At 45.8% G+C, this 16,430-nt stretch overlaps 1 protein-coding gene across 9 annotated transcripts in view; it reads left to right on the top strand.

Annotated features, from left to right (window-relative positions):
* Nucleotides 1–15,366: 15,366 nt before the first annotated feature.
* Nucleotides 15,367–16,430, top strand: part of LOC105281988 (regulating synaptic membrane exocytosis protein 1) — a 105,075-nt gene continuing 104,011 nt past the window's right edge. For all 9 annotated transcript variants that reach the window (XR_003406802.1, XR_003406799.1, XR_003406798.1 and 6 more), the window contains exon 1: nucleotides 15,367–15,506. Coding sequence is in view for 4 of the 9 variants with exons in the window: in XM_026971226.1 (XP_026827027.1) it covers nucleotides 15,468–15,506 (39 nt within the window). In the remaining 5 variants the exon portion in view is untranslated. The remainder of the gene's footprint in view (nucleotides 15,507–16,430) is intronic.

Below are 16,430 nucleotides of genomic sequence, written 5' to 3'. Positions count from 1 at the left end.
TCTAAAACCTGATGCATCATGTTATTACGTGTGTTTGCGTAATAATACGTGCTACTAACGTTTTGAATTTCCTACCTACCATCGTGAGTGTGAGAAACCATCAGAGCGGAATTCGCAAATCCCACATGCGGATGACAAAATGCATGTATAATAATACAAAACGATCACGTCATGGCGATCACCGATTCAGTGCGATATTAAAGTATATAGTAAGCTCAACAAGTAGCTACTGGGACAAATATCGTTTTATGGGGAGATTGAAACCAGGGGTAACTGTGGTCGTTATAATCCCTGCGTACAAACGAGGCCTGTATACGTGTCATCGATCTTCCCGGCGAACCGATTTATCACCATCAAGTTGTAAGAAAGCGTCGCGGGCGATGGACAGGGAAATTGTTTCGTCTGTTTGTAGAGAGAACTAGGTATTACGCGAAAGTTGGACAAGTTTCCTTTTATCTCTTCTTTATACGACAAGAGATATTCTTATTGAAATAATCTAAAATAATAACAACTATATCAATTTTTTATTGTAAAATGTTTTCTCTAGATTATAGTATGAAAATTTTATTTTCCATAATAAAAGTGTTTTGATTATATAAATATAAATCTTTTCTCTGGATTACAGTACGAAAATTTAATTTCCCATAATAAAAGTGTTTTAATTATTTTATTTTTCCACCGAGGAAATGTGTCGCATAAATTTTCAATTCAATATAATTTAATAAATAACAATTGCATTAGTTGTTTCGTGTTTGGTCAATATATACTTCTATACTAAGTGCAGATACCTGTGTATTTGCGCAATCGATTACATAGGGGTCCAATTTAACGCGGTTATTTCTCGATTTCCTCTCGAATTAACGTTTTCGATTGGACTGTGGGCTTATTCGGTATTTGAAAACGTAACGACAGGGCACAATTGGGCCATCGTGAATTCCATCGCTATTTATAGATAAATATTCTTCTGGCGTGTGCATTTTTATCTAACAAACCAACAAATCAAACTGCACGTGTGCACAATATATGTTTACATAAAAAGAACTAGCGTTCTGGAATCACGTTTTGTTTTTATTAATATTAAAGTTCAGAAGTGCTTTAGTACAGGCAAATGTCAATAACTGTCTGCAATTAATTTAAAAAATAATATAATGTTTCATACATCACAAGACATGAACAAATACAATTTTAAGATAATTATTACAACGTATAATATCAAAGTCATAAATTATTTATTTTCTGTGTACATATTTTGCTCATAAATCAAAAGAGATTCTAAAACAAATTATAACGTCGCTTTGAGCGACGGAATCAATTAAGGTTTCACTATACGTTGGTACTTATGGTAATCGTTCAAAGAGTTAAAAGTGTAGCAAAATTATTTTTCGCGCTACGGAAGCCCAATGTACGCATTTTCGAGTAGCAACAACGGTAATTTGAATACGTTTGTTTCACACGGAATTTCGTGCATATAAAAGAAACGTAACCCGCTCGCATGTCGCGCGTATCTGCAGGCAGACGTCCGCGTAGCGTTGGAACTTAACACGTTTAGTTTCACGACTTCCTCTCGATTTACCAATTTTTTATTTGAAGCGAACGATACAATTTCAAGTCGCAAGTATTTTATCCAGCAAAAAATGGATCAGGCATAATATCGTTAGAAAAGGGTAAAGGCTAAACAATGTAGCCGCTGACCTTCATAAATAAAAGCATGCAATGAGCGTAATTAATAAAGGATATATATCTGTAGGAAAGAGTTTCAAAAAAATACAGGAGGACAAAAAAGTCCTAAATGGACAAAGAAGTCCTAAATGATTCCATGTTCGACGCAAACTACAATCACCTCTGCCCAAAATCGAAGCAGAGCACGCAACGCGAAAGAATAACGTGGGCACTAATAAGTAATATTCTATAATATACATTTGATGTATCTGATAAATCGAGGAATCGCGTCAAGGTAGAGATCGGTTTTCGACGCAACTATAGGAGTCGCGATACGGTTCGCTATCAAGCGTTATCCTATTCGAGCGTTATCTCCAGATTGACGATATTCTTTTGTAGCATTGTCATCGTGGATCTTCGTGCTCGTGGCCAACCCTTTCGCGAAGAAATTCTCCTCTGCCATTCGCCTTTTTTTCTTCCATGCCGGCCATGGCTGGTATTACGTACAAACCGCGGTTCCCTCAGGTTCTATAAATGTATCGTTCATTGTTGCATCTGTAAATGAGGCAGTTTGCGTCCTTGTCGACCATTGTGAACTCACAGACAAGCGTGGTCGATCTCCTCACCAGGATAATTTTGTCTCCGCTTCGTACGTCATCGGAGACTCCCTTGAACCGGGTTATTCATCGCATGTCGCTGGGGTGGCTTGTTTGCGCTTCGCTCTAAGGCGATCATCCATCGCGGATATTGCGTGTTACGATGTTGATGCCCGTGCGACACCACTTTTGCGTTTCGTTTGTAATGTCTGGATGTTTCATCTACCAATCCCCCTCCCGAACTAACACGCACTGCTTCAATATTGATTGTTCCCGTAAATACATCCCAAGCAAATCTATCAAGCATCGTGTAGAAATGTAATTTATGTGCGTGTCATTTGTATTATTTGTGTTAGTGGTTGTCTCCTTCTATGGAATTACGAGGCTTACATTGCGCGCGTTATTGTAGAAAGAGGAATAGCTAATGATAGATATTGATAATAGGTGGTATTAGCGAGATTTAGGGGCGGTTCAGCGCTTTGTGATTGTTCTCTCTCTGTGCGTGCAGATCACTTACGTGAGGCCTTGCAAGATAAGTAGAAAGACAGTTTATCGTTTTTGACCAATTTTCTCTTTTAATTATTTGAAATCAAGAAAAGGGCAGTTTAATTAATTGTCCTTTTTTAATTTCGTAAATGCGCTATTCGTTAATCTCAACCAATTCTACTGTGCGAGAGTCGCGCATGATTTAATACAAATTGTATATTGATTTCAGATTTCGTAAATGAAAATTTCAAAGTATACAATCAATTGTACTTTTTGTATGTCTTGCCTATAAGTTTAATTGAAAATTCTCGATTTTAAAATCTCAATGTACCAAAATAGAAAAGAATTTAAGCGAAATAATAATATTAATATTTCAACCGCTTTTTTGGTACCGCTCGTTAGAAATAAGACAATTGTTACAGATGGCTGAACGTAAAAGGCGTGATGAATGACGCGTCGTGCAATGCACTTCAAACAAAATCACACGGTGGGAGTAAAAGTACAAGCAAAGGACGAGACGGGCGGTCGTTTCATTCGCCGTGAACACGCGAGCTGTGCCGCTCATTAGCATCGCGCCGTGCGGGCGACCTACCTGTGTGCGCTTTAGCTAATTAACGAAACTCCCAGAATTTAATCCCCCCCGACAGAAGGTGACGATTTGCAAAATGACAGCGTGTTATTCGATTCGCCAGCCCCGTCATTCTTCCACTTCTGCAGGTCCGCTACAGATTTTCCTATAACTCGAGAATGCTTGTACGCTTCGCTGACTTCGATCGCGAATATCAACTTCGGCAATTAATATCAGCAAATTAATACGGACGAATGCCGAGCTGCTTCTTGCCCTCCGTTCCCCGTCGTTCGAGTCCGCGACAGGCGCCCACGTTTGTGAGATATTACCCGAAAGGCCTCGGGAAAGGGATGGCGGCAAAGGGACGCTATGATGGCAGATCATTATGAGATAAATTAATATACGCCGGGTATTACGAGCGACGCGCTTGAAATTCCATACCGCCCATTGTTCCATCTCGCCCGTCCCACCGCACTGTCGTTTTTCTCTTTTCGCGCTCGCTCCGGTCATCCCCTTTCCTGCGGTTCTTCGGCCCTTTCGCCTCTCCGCCCATTTCCCACACTCGTGAAGACTGGTATAATTATCTCATGGACATGTTCGATTGTGTTTCCGCTTTGCCTCTGTCACGAGGGCTTTGTGTTACGCAATGTCACGCGAATCCTTCTTCCCCCGTTTTTCCTCCGCATTTAGAAGAGTCGAGTATTTTATTCACTTTCCTTGGTCTCTTCTTGAAAATGCCCCAAGCGTAATTAGCGGCAAACCTTTACACTTTTAACGATTGTTCGAAACTGTGCACGACGGGCAACGTGAGTACTCCAACCGCGTGAAAGCCCGGCAATAACAAATTTTGGCCACAACGATGTTAGGACGACGGTAGCATCGCGTTAATCCCGCCGAGCGGAACAGTTAACGAAGCCATTTACATTGCAATTACTATGATTTACGCAACCATGAAGCCTGGTTGCCGCCGAAGTTTGTCTCGCCACGCGGCAGGTTAATTGCCTGATCTGCGGAATGCGACGCGGAAGAGCACGCGGTTTCGCAAAGCGCACGCGGCGAGACGAGTCGACTACTTCCTGTCACGCGAAACCAGTTTCCGCTGCGCTGCAACCACTCTGGAATCGACGAGGTTTGCCAAACGGCTGCAAATGCAAAGAGCACTAATTAACGCCCGTGAGAGCTGCGGAATTTTTCATTTAGCAACGAAAAATCTCGCGTTTCGCGATGGCGAATTTAATAATAAAGCTGCAAGTTGCCTCGATTTTCACAAAAATCTTAAATGTCGATTAAGCGCGCAACAAATGCAGAGTTACATTAATTAATGAGAGTGGAAAAGTTTGTCTCTGCAATTAATTTACCTTCAGTATTTACATTGCTAATTGCCGACAACAATCGTTGGAAGTAGCAATTTTACCGTAATTAGTTGCGCAGATAAAGACAAAAATTCAGATCACGTTAATCACGAATACTTGATGATTATTAAAAATTATTGATTATGTTCCTTAGGTCTCGTCCGGATGGAATAACTATGTAGTCGTGCTCCTGCACGCACCTCGACAACAGTGTTCAAAGAACCGCCAAAATAAAAAGCGGTTCATCACCTTGCGCGTCCCGCGCTGCCGCGGCGCGTCTTGCGCTGCTGCGCGCGCTGCGCGCCTCGTGTACTCATTGTGTTCTGTTCGTTATCCGAGATAATAGTGTCTTTTAGGTTATATTGTTTTTCCCAGTGATTCTTGTCTTCGGCCTCTTCTCTAGTGATGTAGAGGTATCAGTGCACGACGAAAGGCTTATGTGACATGTGCGAGAGACGTGATTCTCGTTATTATCGGGACAATTACTCTCGAGACGGCAAGATCACGCGCGCAGCCTTGGATGTGCTCGCCGGTTCGGCAGCGTCTCGTGGAGATTCTCCACCAGTTTCTCTTTCGGTTTCGTGCGTTTTACCTTGGCATCAGGGCAGAACGTGTAGGCAAACGTTCGAGAGAATGAAGGCTTCGCCATCGTCGTTGTTTCCTCCCAGGCGGATAGATACCGAGATCGCTCGCACGTCAATTCGCGGGCAGATAGCTCGTTGCGTTCGTTTTCGTCGGCGGCGATGCTGTCTTCTTCGATATCTCAGGTGAGCTATTTTCCTTATTTGGCATCAGCGGTCTTGTGTGGCACGCGTTAGCGTTCCTGACCGCGCGAAAAGGAGAGGTGTTACGCTATTTTCCAGATCGGCGGACATACCCTCTACGCGCGCTTGCGGCAGCGAGGGACGCCGTGGGATTTTTCGACGGCGGAGGACATCGCACGTGCGCAAGGTTTTCTCAGCGGGTACCGTGGCGTTGCCACCGGCCTTTTGAGCACAGAGCATCGAAGAACCGACGGTCGCATAAGCGTCCGGGGCGTCTTACCAGGTATGTCCTCTCCACGACCCAGTCTTCCCGATATCTGGATAGAGAGGACATAACCGACGGTTCTTCTGCTCCTCCCCCCTTTTCTGGATTCTCCTGAGGTTTTTTGGCGCCGTCGACGAGTACGCCTTCGTCTTCCTGCGGCATGCTGCTAACTGGCTGTCGCCAGTTCGAGCGTTCTGGATCCAGATTCTATGGGAGAATTCACGTACCCGCTGCAGCCTTCTGTGTCGCTGCGTTCGGCAACAACGCCCGGCGCTTTGGACGACACTCGCTCTTCTCTTTCTCTCCTGTACGGTATGCTGCTGCGCTGGACCCGAGGTGAGGAGTCGCTACCTGAGCACTCAGCGCTCCTTGATGAATAATCCGGCGCATCCGCACTCACAAGGGCCAATCATATAATGGCCAAAAAGTTAGGTGATGGTTTTGTGTTCATCTAATAAAGCACCCATCAGGAAGTAACATGTGAAGTCCGTTTGCTAATGTAACGCCTATTACAGGATTCTCGAGTCGAGGAAGTCAGCTGCTCGTTAGGTCTACAGAACCTACCGCCAGGGCACCAGCGCACACGCTCAAACACACGCACGCAGTCAAATCACATGAGAATGGTCCACTAGTTAAAAGAGAGAGTTCTCACGCACACGAGTGTGTGTGTGTGTGTGTGTGTGTGTGTGTGTGTGTGTGTGTGTTTATAATTAATTGCATTGTGTACAATTACTGTGTAGATTATCAAGCAAACAGTGCTTGAAACAATAACATTGTGTGCAATGGGCACATTTAAAGTCGGAAAACTGCTCGCAGCTAGGATGTGAGCAAATGGAAAACTTTTCAAATGAAAAGCAAAACTGTGCCGGAGTTTTGAATGATCCCGGCCGCTCATCCAAGTAACCCGCCTTGTAGAAGGCATATTTGACCATGTCACGAAACATGGGTGCCTGGAATTGGAAATGAGCTAATGCTTGCAATTTGAAGTAATTGTCTCGCTTCCAAATTCCATCGCATACTTCAAGGGAATCCGATATATGACGTACAAATTGCTTGTACGGCCGAAAATAGTACACGTTGAGAGGCTGGATCATGCCAGTGGTTCCTTCGGGAATCAACAGCCTTTCGACTTTCAATCGTCCTTCATACTTAGCAAGGACTTCTTCGAACAGCTTGGTGTTCTTATTAGAGCTCCAACTATCGGCAAGCAAAAGACACTTTTTGATGCCTTTGCTAATTAAATATTGGAACAGCAAGTCTAGATATATCTTCGAGTCTGCGTTCGTCATCATCGCACTGGTCCCCGCGTACGCTTTGATGTTGTCAGGAATGATGGGCTTAATGATCTCGGGAAATTTACCGTTTGCCTCTTGGGACTTCAAGTACAGAAAGTCCATTACTGTACCCGAAGCGTCGATATTGCCCATCACCATGTAGGAGTGCGTGGCTGCATTCTTCGAACCCATAGTTACAAAAACTTGCTTGGCACCTTTGAAGGCCAAACTGCGGTAGCTGTGGAGTTCCTTATCGAATCTCGATTGATCGATGTTGATCACTTCATGAGGCTCATAGTTTTTCTCGCTGATGATCTTCTTCACCAGATCGACGAATTGGACTGCCTTGGCCTCCAACTCCAATCGCTTCTTCCAGAAGGTTTTGCCAACTTTATGCGTGATACTTCGAGACACAATGTTGTACTTCCGCTTGAAGTTTAATAGCCAACTACGGGATGCCTTGAACTTCATGTTGGGGTTGATTTCATTCTTCGCTTGAATGCCCCACTTTCTGATTTGAAGATCGTTGACAATACCGTGTTTGTCCCTCTTCTCGCAAAAAAGCTCGTACACTCGCATGTTGACGCTTCTGGCCGAGCCATAGCCACTGTCTTTGATCTTTTCGGCCCACTTGCGAAGATGTTTTAATCCATCGCCGACTGTGTTGGGAAATTGGGACTTGACGTTGATTTCGGTCCTCTTTTGCTTTCCCAATATTTTGACATATTCGCGGGAGATGATGATGGGCTGATTGTAATCGTCCTGTCTGGTCCAGTAGCGGTAGGCTTTCTCCCACTTCGATTGAGGAACATTCTCCTTGAACACGCGAGGTTTCTTTGGCTCGGGTGCAGGAATATAGTCAGGATCATTATCAATGTCGTCGACATCATCGTCCTCTTCGTCCTCCCCAAACTCGTCGTCGGATCCGGCGAAATCAACTGGCTCGGGAGCGTAGGGATCGATACTTGTGTCGAAGTCGACGTCCAGTGTGTCAATGCTGTCGAGGATTAGATCTTGTTCGACGAGCTGTTTGTTTAGTTGCTCCGCCATCATCACTTCGCAATAATCAAAATGGTGAGACTCGGATGTGATGATGTTTTCCAGTTCTTCCATCAATACCTTATGCTTGCGGCAAAGCAGGGCGATGACGTTCACGATGAATCGAGGCATGCTCTTCCTTCTCATCTGGATAGTGGGATCGCTGGTATCAGATGGTAGTCCGGAAAAGGACTGTTTTTCTAGCCCTGAAAAGGGCTGTTTGTTCGCTGAACTGCGAGGTTCCGTACCTTGGGACATGTTCAGTAAAGGCGTGAAGATGTTGGAGGCTCCTATTGAGCTTGGATGCTGATGTTCTGAAGGCAGCTAGTCTATCCAAATTACATGAGTAATCTATCCAACTACTATCGAGATGGATGTGTCTGCAAACTTGCTGCGTGCGGCTACTGTCATGTGTTTGCGTCAGCAGTTTCCTACCACATTCCCGATTTTTGTATTACCTCGTCGATACGTATTGTTCCAGCAATAACAATTCAGCGCACATCCCGTAGTTGGCTGTTAAACTTCAAGCGGAAGTACAACATTGTGTCTCGAAGTATCACGCATAAAGTTGGCAAAACCTTCTGGAAGAAGCGATTGGAGTTGGAGGCCAAGGCAGTCCAATTCGTCGATCTGGTGAAGAAGATCATCAGCGAGAAAAACTATGAGCCTCATGAAGTGATCAACATCGATCAATCGAGATTCGATAAGGAACTCCACAGCTACCGCAGTTTGGCCTTCAAAGGTGCCAAGCAAGTTTTTGTAACTATGGGTTCGAAGAATGCAGCCACGCACTCCTACATGGTGATGGGCAATATCGACGCTTCGGGTACAGTAATGGACTTTCTGTACTTGAAGTCCCAAGAGGCAAACGGTAAATTTCCCGAGATCATTAAGCCCATCATTCCTGACAACATCAAAGCGTACGCGGGGACCAGTGCGATGATGACGAACGCAGACTCGAAGATATATCTAGACTTGCTGTTCCAATATTTAATTAGCAAAGGCATCAAAAAGTGTCTTTTGCTTGCCGATAGTTGGAGCTCTAATAAGAACACCAAGCTGTTCGAAGAAGTCCTTGCTAAGTATGAAGGACGATTGAAAGTCGAAAGGCTGTTGATTCCCGAAGGAACCACTGGCATGATCCAGCCTCTCAACGTGTACTATTTTCGGCCGTACAAGCAATTTGTACGTCATATATCGGATTCCCTTGAAGTATGCGATGGAATTTGGAAGCGAGACAATTACTTCAAATTGCAAGCATTAGCTCATTTCCAATTCCAGGCACCCATGTTTCGTGACATGGTCAAATATGCCTTCTACAAGGCGGGTTACTTGGATGAGCGGCCGGGATCATTCAAAACTCCGGCACAGTTTTGCTTTTCATTTGAAAAGTTTTCCATTTGCTCACATCCTAGCTGCGAGCAGTTTTCCGACTTTAAATGTGCCCATTGCACACAATGTTATTGTTTCAAGCACTGTTTGCTTGATAATCTACACAGTAATTGTACACAATGCAATTAATTATAAACACACACACACACACACACACACACACACACACACACACACTCGTGTGCGTGAGAACTCTCTCTTTTAACTAGTGGACCATTCTCATGTGATTTGACTGCGTGCGTGTGTTTGAGCGTGTGCGCTGGTGCCCTGGCGGTAGGTTCTGTAGACCTAACGAGCAGCTGACTTCCTCGACTCGAGAATCCTGTAATAGGCGTTACATTAGCAAACGGACTTCACATGTTACTTCCTGATGGGTGCTTTATTAGATGAACACAAAACCATCACCTAACTTTTTGGCCATTATATGATCGGCCCTTGCCAGGAGCCTTGGACCTTGCCGTGCTCTACTAGCGTCGGAGAGAGGATATCAGCGCTCTACCTGATTTGGGACTGTCGAAGGGTCTGGAGGCACTGGTCTCATGCACAGACATTGGAGACTCAGTTGCCTAGTTATCCCCTTCAGTCATCGGGCGAGCCGGACATCGTGCACGATCCTACGAACGACGCACGTTTGCCGCTTGCGCATTGCGCAGCCAGCATTCCTCTGCTCGTCACCGCCATCGGCCTTTGCGACCCAGGAGATTCTGTATCTTCCTTTCCTGCAATTCCTTCTCACGGAATTGTTTGCTTTGGCCGGACTCTCGCCGCTACGCTTTTAGCGTTGCTGTCTGCAGCCATCGGTGAGTTTCGTCCTTCGGCCCTTTGCCGGACCCGTCGTCGCAGCCGTCATCACCAACGCCGTTCCAGCCGCCACCGTCGCCAGTGCAAAGGCGATCTCTCCATCCGGATTGTTGGCCATCGAAGCAGCGCCACCAGCTTCGTATATTTCCACGCAACACAGATCGGTGGCAGCGGCGTGCTGATGCAGGCTTCACAACCGGAGGGCCTCCGGTTCAATTCCAGGCAGTGGATTCTTCGCTGCTATGCGACAGCGGCTACGGTGTCGACGGTAATGTTGCCGCAATTCCCAGTGGCAGTCGGCGATAACGTCGCAAACAGGGACAGAAGGGCACTGTCCTGCCACTTACGCTTGTCACAAATCCATTTTCTATTATTTGGCAGGCTGGTGAGCCTCTGTTCGCCCTCTGTTGGCTTGGCTCGCCGAGCAGCCTTATCGTTGGAGCTGTCTCCATCGCGCTCCGTCGTGAGCCTCGACGATCTGATGAGCGCTCAGACACATCGGAGCATTGGCCAACTTTTATACTGACGCTGAGTGAGTGGACGTACTTCAGAATTGCTGACCTCTGTTGCCACAGTGCACCGAATGAGTGCCTTCCTTTTCTCTGGCCAGACTCTTCGCACTCCAAATATGTGCGCATATAATTTCTGGGATTCCGGGACGCTCTTGTTCCTGTGGATCGTTGGGCGCGTCTGTTACGGCCATCTCCGAGAGAGAAACCGTCCTGTGGCCAACTATCGATCTTCTCCTGCGGGAGTTGCGCTTATCGCGCCTTATTTTTGCTCCCAGCGCTCACATGGCCCGTCCTGCCGGCGACGCCTATTTTCCATCACGTGATGCCAGGAACGCAATGTTTCTGCGCTTTTTAGGAACTTTAGGTGCGCTCGCGGTGTTGCTTCTCGGCTTCTTTACACCCCTTGCACTTTCTCTAGCAGTCCGTGCAGTTGTTACGGGTACCTTTGCGGGACAGACTAGCCATATTAGGAGACCTTCTCCAGGTCTTGCGACTGGTCGCCATCTTCAGTCGCAATTGACAACGTCAGCCGGGAACACAAAAGTTTGTGGTTCCTGCGCCTGCGGCATACTATATGCTCGCTGCTTACCCGTTTTACAGCTCAGTTTTTGGAGCTCCCTTCAGGTTCTCTAGATGGGTATCCTTCCGGATGCACCTTTGAACTTTGGGGCGGTCTTCGTGCGGGTATGCGTACGCACATGTCACGTACATACACACACTCGCACACGACTAGCGGTAGTAACGCTGTAGTGGTGGTAACGCTATTTGACTCTCCACCGTTTCCTGGAGTACTGTTAAGCGGCCTGTAACGCTTTATCGCGTTTGGTTGAGATTCCTTTGAGGGCCTTTCATTATACTGCGCCCCTCTTTTTCTTTTCTCCCACTTCTCGTTTTGCGACACAGCGAGTGCTACTCGGAGGATCGGTTCACTTTTATTTTTTAGGTTTTACGCATTTTGGTTGTCCTTTATAGACGATTCTATCGCCGTGGTTGAATCGCACAGCAGATTCCGATCTTGAGGCCTTCCGGCTGGTAGCAGCGCCTCGTCATACGGCCGGCCGATTCAGGCCCCGGCATTGGCATCGGACCCGTTCATCCCCTCTCCGGAGGGCTTACTCCTCCGCGGTTTTTCCTTATTGCCACGAAGACTATGACGTCTGCGGACGACGGCAGCGGGAGCTGGTGGCTCTTTGGGAACCCTCGAGAGCCTGTTCATCGTGTCTCCCTGTGATACTAGAGACCAACGTCGGTCGTCGCTTTCCTGCAGATCTCCCAACGATCGTTGCGGCCTCGCCTCTGAGGATGTCGCAGTCCGGCACAAGTCCAGTACTCCGGTTCGGTTCGTACGGACATACATTCCATAAATCGGGTTCGTCATGTGTGTTTCCTATGTTCGGGCTCCATTGTAGCCCTGCCTTTGGCTATCTCTTTTTCTCATCTCTTCTCAGGATTATTATCTGGTTTGGACTGCAGATCGGCATTTTTTCAGAGACGGCCTGCGGAGTTGCTTACCTTTGGCACATTTATTGTCGGCACCTTTGACTACTCTCCGCTCTTTATCCCTTTTCTGAATCAGCTCGAATAACTTTCCCTTGCGCCTTGTTCGTGGCGGTACTTTTGCCAGCGTCCGTAGACGCCTTTTTTTTCTATCTGCTCTCAAGGTCTCGAATTTCCTGCTCACGGTAGTGGCAGTGCCCATGTTGACCTGGCTACGATGGCCACGTCTCATTCACCCTTCCAATGGACTTTCCGAGTGGTCTCATGTTTGCCTATATGGTTTTGCCACCGAGTTCCTTACTCTTGGGACGTTTTATCCCCTTCCTGCCCTCCGGACAGGTCAGCGGGCTCCGACCCCCTGGGAGTCTCACTCCATTTCCTTAATTCTCATAATGTCGTCATCTCTCTGCATGACAAGAGGATCATTTTTACCGTTTTCCTCGGTTTGCGGTTTATCGTTCCATCCGCAATATCTTTTTTCGTTTTTTCATCTTAGCGTCGGGTTGTCGTTCAACCCTTTCCTTATCTTCGCGTTGAAGATCACGCGTATCTTTTCCTTTTTCCTTCTCTGCAGTACTGCTGCCATCGGACTCTTCCACTCGCCGTTGATTCCGCAATCGAGAAGAATAAACATATCTAATGTACTTCATTTTTTGATTGCATATCCAGCTCTAGGTTCTACGTCTTTTTACAGGACTTAGCTTATATCTCCTCATAGCTCGTATACGCGGCTACATTGCCGGATCTATCCAGGATTACCTGCCCAGTCAACATCACCATATGTTTGGCGCTACTTTTCGGCAGATGGTGGTCCTTTGGAGCTATAGCAACAAGGTCGCACCAGTGAGTTCTGAGTCTTTGCTACTCAGCCCAGGAGTTGTTTGGTAACCTCTTTCTTTTTTCACAAGATGCGGTTTTGTCATTCCATTTTCCGCTGGCACATGTGTGCATAGCACCTGCAGGGCGGCATTGTTCTTTTATTCTTTTCTTGCCGCCGACCTTTATTTTTCTCCGGTTCCTATTTTGGTTCCCTACTTTGGGCGTCCTGTTCTGCGGCAAATCGGTGCTTTAAACAGCTACATAGTTATTCCATCCGGACGAGACCTAAGGAACATAATTGTATGATTGAACGAACTTACCAAGTGAAGTTCGATCCTAATTATGTCCTTGGTCTCGTCCGGATGGACCTCCCTCCCTTTTTTATTTCGTCCTCCCAGTTTTTCGCGATTTGCCTAATTGAATTTTCTTTCAACTTATGAGTACACGAGGCGCGCGGCGCGCGCAGCAGTGCCAGACGCGCCGCGGCAGCGCGGGACGTGCGAGGTGATGAACCGCTTTTTATTTTGGCGGTTCTTTGAACACTGTTGTCGAGGTGCGTACAGGAACACGACTACATAGTTATTCCATCCGGACGAGACCAAGGACATAATTAGGATTCGAACTTCACTTGGTAAGTTCGTTCAATCATACAATTACAATCAACTTGCCAGCGACGTGTAGCCATAAAACAACATGCACACGCGCTGCGCCGTCTCTGTATGAATTTATTATTAGTTTCGATGGCTGCAGCAGAGCGTTTCAGAGTTTGAATTTGTAATTGCAGTACCGTCGTGGTCAACTGTCCTCGTGGGAATTAAGGGCCTCTAGTTGGCGCGTGGGTGATTTCCTTGATTGAAATTACAGCTAATGAGGACAACTACGTATTGCAGCGCGTCGGTGCGATGATTAAATTTAGCGGACCCCCGCTTTTGTGCATCTTCTCACAATTCCCGACGGAGAATTACACTTTTAACAAGTCCAAAAAACTGCAGCCGCGCAAACACATGATTCTCGTAACCGTGTTTCATCCCCGTCTACTCCGAATTGCAATTACGGTGTAACATTAATGTAAAGATTAACTTTTGTTTCTCAAACATGCTGCACTGCAATATGTTTTATTCATGCGACTATGCTATTAATTTTGAGTACTGTTGACGTTTTCGAATTTAAATTTGTAATTATGATTCCGTCGCGGGGATGTAATACCGAGAGAATTAAGGATCTCTTGGTACGCCATACACTCTCTGGCAATTGAAAATACGTTGGAATATATAAATGCTGAATTTTCAAACTGTTTTCGCGACCTCTGTGTGTGTGTGTGTGTGTGTGTGTGTGTGTGCGCGCGCGCGCGCGTGCGTATCTGATGCAAACGTTTAGAATTTCATAGCGCGTGAAACGCAAATTTTATTTGCCAAACATAAATTAATTTTATGTTAATAATTGATATAAAAAAAAGATTATTACAAGCTTTACCATCGTTTCAACGAAGAAAACAATATAATCTCATTATTGCTTGAGAATGAGGCAACAAAATCAAATTTAATGATATTTGGATAAGTGTAAGAATTCTGATGTATCTGAAATATTAGCTTGGCCTTAGCAAAAGTGAGATTAATCATCTGGCGATGTGTATGCGTGAGCGCTCTTGCTCTCTGACATCCTGTGCGCCACGAAACAAAGCCAGATATTAATTTGCGCAAGCAAATATTTGCTTGTGTCGAAACTTTCTAACGAAGTTACGTTTGGCCAAACATTCCTCTCAAAGCAGTCAGCTAACGTGCGAGAGTACTGTTTGCAAATCACAAAGTGGTGTATGGCGCGAGAACTTTGAAAACCCCAATGCTGCCCATAAAGTAGAAATCCACTTATTACGCTCGGAATAAGCCAGAAACGTTTCCACAACCGTGGCACCGCTCCGTGCGCGGGACCAGCTTTGACGATCGTTGAATCCATTATCACGATCGGGGCCTGCCCTCCGGGCCGGGCGAAAGTGGATCAGGTCTATCATTTATCAGATTCATTTTAGTCATGAAGTCGCGTATAAAGTGAACGTTATAAATTACGGACTTGGCCCACTTTCGTCCCGGAGTCCTCAATCGCCCGTGATTAAACGTTCATTTCGTTTTCAGAGTCACGTGGCGACGCACCGCAAGCACCCGCCAACGGCTTTAAGGGCGAGTCAAGACGGTCGTGGGAGATGCTTTTGCACGAGAACGAGCCGCATGGCTCCAGCTCTCGCCAGTCAAGATTCTGCGGCTCAAAACACGTTGCGGGACTGTTGTGAGCCGGAATTAACGATCGCGAATCCACAGCACGGGCACCGTTGGCGTCGGCCTTTATGCCGGAAGTTCAATCAGCAGGAAGTGACGAGAGGCGTGACTGGGACTCAGGGATCCTCTGCTTCCTCCATTGAGAATAGCCGGAACTGAAACAGAGCCGTCAGGATGTTGCGCAACAATGTAATAACGTCTTTCATGAAGAAGGTAAGCACGAAATTGTTCTCCACAAAATCTTAAAAATCACTAAAAATTGATTGTGATATAATAATTATAATATATAATATAATATATTATTATATAAATATCACACAAGAATATGAAAATATCAAATTTATATTTAAAGAAATGGAACTTTTCATGATAAAATTTTCTCTCTCTTTTTCTTTTCCCTTGAAAAAATTACACTGGCTGTCAAGGGACCGCGCCGAATAATTTTGCGGAATGCATGCTGATGATCTGTCCGTCCGTCCGTCCGTATCCCGATCGGAATGCAAGTAAAGTCGCATCCATTTCCGATCGGGTATTTTTAGGAGTAATGAAATGTAAAACTATGCAGATACGAATTATACGTTAAAATGTCCGTAATTACATCACGCCAACCGAGTCGCGGCTTCCGGTTGCACGCGGATGATCCGGGAGAATCAAATCAGGGCAGAAAACTCGAGTAATCGATAGATCGTGCTTGGGATACGCGGCTGGTTACTTAACGACCGGTTTTATCCGTGTGGATATCCGCGGCGCATCGAATATTCAACAGTTGGCATCGATCCCCTCGAAATACGGAGCACCCGGAATGGACGATCTCAATACAGCCAGATCTGACCTCTCGCACCTAACACCCGAGATCGTGCACGATCAAGATACAATACAGCAGGATCGGCCCTGAGATCAATGTCAACGCAGAGCTTTTATACACGGGGAACGGTCCGTTATCTTTTACGAAGGAGAATCACTTTGGAATTGTAAATTCTGCTTCGACACGATATTTCCATTCTCTTGATCAATGAAAACCGCTCGCGTTTAGCGTTAATTGTGTCGCGTAATTTGAATATTCAAATATAATATTGTACCAGAAGTCTGAAGTTTTTTAACGTCACGATGTCGGAACATGTATCGCTATAATGTAAC

The sequence above is a fragment of the Ooceraea biroi genome, chromosome 7 (genome assembly GCF_003672135.1).
Source record: "Ooceraea biroi isolate clonal line C1 chromosome 7, Obir_v5.4, whole genome shotgun sequence".
Classification (NCBI taxonomy): Eukaryota; Metazoa; Arthropoda; class Insecta; order Hymenoptera; family Formicidae; genus Ooceraea; species Ooceraea biroi.
Note: the sequence above shows the minus strand (reverse complement) of the source record. Positions and strands in the feature narration are given on the sequence as shown.